The following is a 7,500-nucleotide window of genomic DNA, read 5'->3' as shown; positions in this document are numbered from 1 at the left end:
CCATAAGCAGCGGCTCAATATGGGCATACAGTCTGATAAGCTGCAAGATCATCGCCTTCATGGCAGTCCTTTTCTGTTTCCACATAGCCTTCATGCTCTTCTGCGTCAGTGTTACACGGTACATGGCAATCGCTCACCATAGATTCTATTCCAAACGAATGACTCTGTGGACGTGTGTTGCCATCATATGCATGGTGTGGACGCTCTCTATTGCCATGGCATTCCCCCCTGTGTTTGATGTGGGCACATATAAATTCATCCGGGAGGAGGACCAGTGCATCTTCGAGCACCGTTATGTGAAGGCAAACGACACCTTGGGGTTTATGTTGATGCTGGCAGTCATAGTAGGCACAACGCACGTCGTTTACATCAAAATGCTATGTTTTGTCTACGACCACCGTAAAATGAAACCTGCTCAGCTGGTGCCGGCCATCAGTCAAAACTGGACATTTCATGGCCCAGGTGCGACGGGGCAGGCGGCCGCCAACTGGATTGCGGGCTTTGGAAGAGGTCCCACTCCGCCAACCCTAGTGGGCATCCGACAGGCGTCGCACAACGTCAACCGCAGGCTCCTGGTTTTAGACGAGTTTAAAATGGAGAAGCGGATAGGCAAGATGTACTACATGATAACGCTGACGTTTCTCGTTCTCTGGGCCCCGTACATCATCACGTGTTATTTTCGGGTGTTTGTGAAAGGCAGCGCCATTCCACAGGTCTACTTGACCGCGGCCGTGTGGCTCACTTTTGCCCAGGCAGGAGCCAATCCCATCATCTGTTTCATATTCAACAAAGAACTGAGGATGCGTCTAAGGGCCTGCTTTCCCTGCTGCGTCGGTACCCAGACACCAATGGAGCCATATTGTGTCATATGAAAAAACAAGCCACCTAGTCTTGGTCTGAAAGATAAAGGCTATTTGTTTGTTTGTTTGTTTTATCTATCCCTGGGTTTCTGGGTTTCATCTGGGTTTAGATTTCTTTGAGGGGCTGGATACAAGTTGCCCTGACTTAAAATGGGGACAATAAGAACGAGAATCAAGTCAAAAGGTTTCTCTGATAAATATATGTAAATTGGTTCGAAGATAACCTTGTGGGTTTATCACAGCTGTGTATCATATTGTAAATGGTGTAAATTGGCTTTGCTTTTATCTGTTTCTATTCCGACTATATTTGATAAAAACCTTCGTATTACTTGTTTGTGTTCAGATATCAAACCTCAGACATATTTTGCAAGTGTATGTGTCACTTGAATGGATATGTGGACAAGTCCCTCACTCTCTCGTTAAATCAGACCCACATCTCTCCCCCCTCATCATAACCAAGGAAGGACTGTTTGACTTCATAGGTCAGTGGCAGTGTCATCAGGACACGTTTGCATCGTTTGTACTTAAAATAAAATAAATCATGATTGATTATTATTCATTGGTTATTATTGACTGTTTTGAATTGACCAAAGGAATAGTATGGTGTTGCTTACTCTGTAGAGTGACGTTGCTGTCAGGGAAGTGGAAAGGGGGTGGGAGTGGGGGGGGTCAAAGGGGTCAGTTTTACCTGGCCCAGTGGGATTCTGGGGCCCAAAATTGGGTCGACATTACATTGCATGGATTGAGTGGGAGGGGCCCTTTTAGATGATTTTGCACTGGGCCTGGCCAAAGCTGTCAGCGGGCTGGCTGCTGTCATCCAATCGGTTTGTCTTCAGTCTGCAGCCTGTCTCATCTTCATCCGTGTTGTGTGACTTGAACACAGTGGACAGTGTTTATCTTTTTTTTTCTTCAGCGTGATTTCTCCTCAGCGTTACATAAGTTTTGGACAGGGGTGAGACATACTTGGCACAGCTGCAGGGGAGGAGGTTTTACTGAGGCGCATCTGAGGACATAATCCCATCTTTAATCTTCAGTGTTGTCACGCAGAGATCAGGGCAGGCCCAGGATGAGGGTTTTTTTGGGAAGCTCACTTACCCATGACAGTTCAAGTTATTCTGATTATTATGATTTATTATGATTTGATATGTTGCTGCCATGCCAGATTACACGTCTGCCGTCTGACTTCTAGCATCAGTCTGTCTGTAGGTTGTTGGGTTTTTTTTTCAAAGGGGAGCTGACTGAGGTCAATGACAACATTTGCATAGTCTGATGTTATATTTCCTTATCATTTTGAATGCCATGATACCTGAAGAGTATGTTTTCATCCATCATAGACCAACCTTTTAACCTTATCATTGCAACACTTAAGAATAGGCTTGTCGCGACTCGTGTTAGACAATGCATTACTGTCCGTTAGTGACTTACAAGCAGTGTTGAAAGTAGACAGGTGCACACAGGTGCTTAGCACCGGTATAAAATTTACAGCTGGTGCGCAGTACCGGTAAGAGAATAGGATTAATGTTGCCAAAAACTCCATTAGGAAAAAATGAAGTCTGCTATTTAAGTAGAAAACACATACAACCACACCATGCCATTTGAGACACGTCCTCCTATGAAGAGACACCTGAAATAGTCATGCAGTGATATAGATGTGTAATGCACATGTTTATTTTGTTTGTTTATGGTTTGTTTGCGGGGGTAAGCACCAGTAAGAAATGAAAACCACTTTCGCCCCTGCTTATAAGACACGTGTTAAGCAAAATCAAGGGCCTACATGGTCTTTGATTATATCAATAATAAAGGCCTTATTGGCAACAAACAAGACATTTGTGCACATACCCTTAACAAATCGTTGATTTTACTTATCACATGTCTTATGTCGCTTATACAGTCACAGTGGGCATGTTGTATTAGTGCAGGGGTGTCAAACTCAAATTCACAGCAGGCCAAAATCAAAATCTGAGATGAACCTTATCAACTCGAGTTTCCCAGTTGGGCTTTCAGCTTTCACAAGTTGCGGGCCGAATTCAATTTTTATTCAAAAGTGCACTGAAAGAGCATGCTTCATGCTTAGAGCTAGGCAAACGACACATTCCTCTCACATAGTATGTATGGTATGATATATTTCTATCTGCTAGTAGCCTATGTGCTGTTACACTAACCTGGCGCCATGCATAATCCTTGTGATGCCCAAAGTTTTGCCTTCAAGTCACATTTTCTATATACTAATGGTGTATGTGGGCCAACTGTAATACACATTTGAAATGATCCCGTGGGCCAAATAAAATTGCTCTGATGGCCAAATGTTGTACCCCGTCGTCTGAGCTTGACAGCCCCGCAGTGGCGTGCACAGACATTTTGGGGGGCAGCTGCTGAAGGGGGAGGGTTGGGGCAACTTCCGGCTGCCTTGAGACTAGGCTATAGGCTATATTATATCAGAGCATCATTGACACATGCCTCAAGCATCACCAAGCATTTGTAGTTTATAATGTCAACATGCACCACAGTACATTGTGACAAAAATCTGTCAAAAAAAGAATGTTCAAAAAAGACTTTTTTTTTGTCCAGTAGGGCAAAGGGGCAGGTGCTTTAGCACCACCTCGTCTCTATCTGCATGCCTGTGCATCCCTGCATTAGTGGTTACCATGAGAGTGAGGTGTTACCTTATCATTTTTCCTAACTTGCTTAAAGTGAAATGTGTTATAAATGAATAGTGATGGACAAAATGGATTCATTACTTGCAATCTAGTGCTACATATTCCAAACCATGACCTTGTTTTACCTGCCCAATTCAACCAGGTGATCATTCAATCGATCAAACATTACCTGGCTGAATTGGACAGGTAAAACCACGTCAAATATGTGACACTGGGTTGTGACTAATGGATCGACTTTGCCCATCACTGTAAATGAATGATCTGTGTTGTGTCATGGCGTAGCGAGTAGAAGTAGCGTAGAAGTAGACGTAGATGATGAAGATGAAGTTCAGAGTTTCATTAAGCCAGAGCCACAGTCAAGTCAGATGTGTTTGTTACTTGCAGGGCTGTTTGTTCTTTTGCTCCATTCCACATAATTGTCCGTTTAGTGGATCGTGTAGCCTCACTCCAGGCCCGTTTAGTCACACTTAGCTGTAAACAGGCAGCAGCACTATTGATGGTATCAAAAAAAAATACCTCATTACTTTAATCTTCATCAGCGTGACACGAGTGGAAATGGAATTTAGAACTCATTTGCTGCCCTAATTGGAGCCCTTTGTCTGTGTGTGGCTCTCATTACACCGCCCCGGGATGGGATGGGATGGGATGGGATGGGATGGGGAGGCTGTGTGGAGGCGGTTGCCATGCCAGCCACCGCTGTACCCAGCAGCCACATCCCACTCAGTCAAAAGAGCTCTTAGGTTCTCTAAGCAACTGGATGGATGTCAAGCACCAAAAAATCCAGACACCTCATGTATACAATGCTGACTTACGTCCAGAAAGAAACGTATGTTGGTCTCTTCTTATGCTAACGTTTGGATGTACAAAGACTAACTTGACAGGAAGAAGGTGCATGGATGTTCTTGAAAACCTGTTTATGCATGGATTGATCTGGATTTTGTGCGTATGTATCTTTTTAAAAGATTTCACAAGAAAAGAGAATAAATATCTGCACACCACAAAAGCTCCCTTGTCATGATTTCATAAGTGAAAAATTGGCATAATGTCTTACAGATCTTAAGATCTTACAGGTCGAAACCTTGTGCCAATTTTTCACTTATCAAATCATGACAAGGCAGCTTTTGTGGTGTGCAGATATTTCTTTTTTTTTTCTTGTGCATTCTTAGCTGAACCCACGTCAACTGCTTTTTCGGGATGTGCGCGCACCTCACACCTTTTTGACACTCTTTTTAAGATTTCCACATACTGTACACAAAGATTCAGTAGGAAATTCACACAGGTCTCTTAGTACACGAGGGCCCTCTTACTTACATCTAGTCTACAATCTTTTGAAAGACATAATGTTGACACAGTGGCATTGTTTGGGTTGAGTTTCTTCTTTTCCACTGTAGTACCTGACCTTTAGAGCCTTCACATATACAGTACATCCCATCACATTTACTCCTCCTGAAAAGGCTCAGAGTCAGAGTGTGTCCAAATCTCTGTTCGCTCTGAACTCACGCCTGTCTGATCAGTGTCATCCATAATCCCTGCATGTCAGCGTGTTTTTTTCTTTCTTTCAAGAGATTTGTTCTCGAGCTTTCACTCTGGCTCACATACATACAGTACATGTCTGTTTTTCAAGAGAACATCCTTTGTCTTGAAGGGGGATTTGTTTCACCCTCATCTCACTGTGTCTGATGTACGATGCTGTGTGTTTTGCATCACAGCACCGTACGCAATTTCATATCGGCTGTGAAAATCTGGCTCACATGCCAATAGCAACACGCCAAGCGGCATCAAGCCAAGTTGTTTCTGCACCACTGCTTTTGAAAACGGAAGCATTTGACATGCATAACATAGTTAAGTCTCATAATGCACACTTCTACCAGCGGAACGCTGTACTAGGCATTGAAAATGACTTGTTACGACTTGGTCATTGCCATTCTGGTAACAGCAAATCTATAAGTGAAGTGGTGAAGGGTCAGCGCTCATCTGTTTTGAAGGTGCAGGATTCAGTAGAATTATCTGAACAAAAACAGAAGACAATCCGCACACTTCAAGTCTTTTTTTGTGCAAAGATTTACTGGACTTGCAAGCTTTCGGTGCTAGACCTTCATCATGAGGCCTAATGAAGGTGCTAACAGCAAATCTATAACAGAGGCCTCGTCATAAGAGTGAACTCCACATGTGCTGTCACATTTACATTGAAAGCCCTCAGTCGAGGTAATGAGATCATACACTGATCTCTGTAGTCCCCTAATGTTCCTGATTTCATATGGTGAAAAAAATGTGCTGTAATTATCCATTTGGTGAATGGCTGTATGTCATCTACCAAATCACATGACTGGTCCGGGTCATCTATTTATTACAGTAATGGTGTTCATGGAATTGACATCCCCCCCTGTAGACTGATTGACTTTGAAAATGAATGTTAGCCGTCAGCATAATCAAATCAAGTTTACAAGTAGGTGTACACACACTGTAGCCTACATCGATTCATGCTGAACATTTGTTAGTCAATGTGGCTGGGGGTTCAGTCGGTGTGTCAGAGACGTGCCCGCCACTGAGACATTGTATTAGTCACTGAAAAAACGTAACTACCACAGTACACCTCTATCAGGGCCTTTAGTAATACATTACGACTTGGTTGGTCAGTTTTCCCAGCCCCAGGGAGGTGGGGGGCCCAGAATTGCATAGTATTGAGCAGGAGGGCCTCTTTCACATGACTTTGAGATTGTGATTTTGAATCAGCGCTCTTATCATAAATCAGTTGGATACACTAAACAGATGATGATTCCAGTCAAAAGCCTTGATGTGTTTCATGTACATTACAATATACCAACCTACTGTATGTATGCAGGGAAGCTGACAGGAGGGGACAAAGGGATCAGTTGTCCCGGGCCCAGCATCCAGTCACCATTGTATCTATTGGATGGTGGTGGTGGGGCCCTTACAGATTAATTTGTTCTGAGCCCGGGAAATGCTGTCAGTGGCCCTGACTGCACAGTATGCTGCCCATGATGTGTACGTAGGGAGGCAGACCAGGTGGGGGGACGACAAAGGGGTCACTTGTACCGGGCCCAGGGAGAGAGGGGGCCCAGAATTGGATCCTCATTACATTGTATGTATTGGGTTTGGAGCCCCTTCATGTGTCTTTGTCCCGGGCCCAGCCAAAGCTGTCAGCGACCCTGTGTGTACGTACTGCATGTATATACGTATGTAGCATCTATCACAAGCACATAAAAACAAACAAGGAGAGCGTTGCATATAAATGGCTTTTACTGGCAGCTGCCAGGTAGAGGGGGGAGACACTGAGGAAGATAGATGTGTGTGTGCGAATCACATCACAGGCCCCTGTGCTGTGCAGTGCTGTGCTGGATGATTGATGCGGGTACCTTACGTGTCCTGGAGTTGATGCTTTTGCACGTCTCCCTCCCTCCCTCGAGGGGCATGCCTAGCTGGCTGTCAAATGGAAATGAGGAAGGATGACAAGCACAATCATAGTCTCTACTCTCGCCTCTCTGCCAAAGCACAAAAAAATGCAGCATGTCTTTCTGACTGCCATGATGTTTGATGATAATCTCTCGTGTAGCAATCAATGCGATGATGATGATGATCACGTCCATGATTTAGTTCATAACACATACTGTACACAGAGAAAAAAATGGCAGTGTTAATTCCCCGGTCCACACTTAATAAGGCTCTTTTCTGCGGTTTGGTTTTCTGGTAGGCCTACAGATCAACACAGCGTCGACACAGCTCAATCATAAAGCAAAAAGTGGCGTCCGAGTTGCGCTGTGTCCTACCAGGAAACGGACAGTGGAAAAGAGCCTTTAGAGTCTACTGTGGCACCAAATGGCCTATATTCTAGAACAGGGGTGGGGAACCTTTTTAATTCGAAGGACCACTTAAAATTCCTCCAAGGGCAACAAACGTCCTCCAAGGGCCGTACTATGAACACAAACCAGGATTTCTGAACTTCAGGCGTATATTGAAGGCAG

At 44.2% G+C, this 7,500-nt stretch overlaps 1 protein-coding gene across 1 annotated transcript in view; it reads left to right on the top strand.

The window, feature by feature from the left end:
- gpr27 (G protein-coupled receptor 27) overlaps positions 1 to 1,343 on the top strand; it is a 1,587-nt gene extending 244 nt beyond the window's left edge. The window contains exon 1 of the mRNA XM_063216435.1: positions 1 to 1,343. This exon is cut by the window's left edge and continues 244 nt beyond it. Coding sequence (XP_063072505.1) covers positions 1 to 872 — 872 coding nt within the window. The 3' untranslated portion in view covers positions 873 to 1,343.
- Positions 1,344 to 7,500: the final 6,157 nt, after the last annotated feature.

This window comes from Engraulis encrasicolus, chromosome 14, assembly GCF_034702125.1.
Source record: "Engraulis encrasicolus isolate BLACKSEA-1 chromosome 14, IST_EnEncr_1.0, whole genome shotgun sequence".
In the NCBI taxonomy this organism is placed as follows: domain Eukaryota; kingdom Metazoa; phylum Chordata; class Actinopteri; order Clupeiformes; family Engraulidae; genus Engraulis; species Engraulis encrasicolus.
Note: the sequence above shows the minus strand (reverse complement) of the source record. Positions and strands in the feature narration are given on the sequence as shown.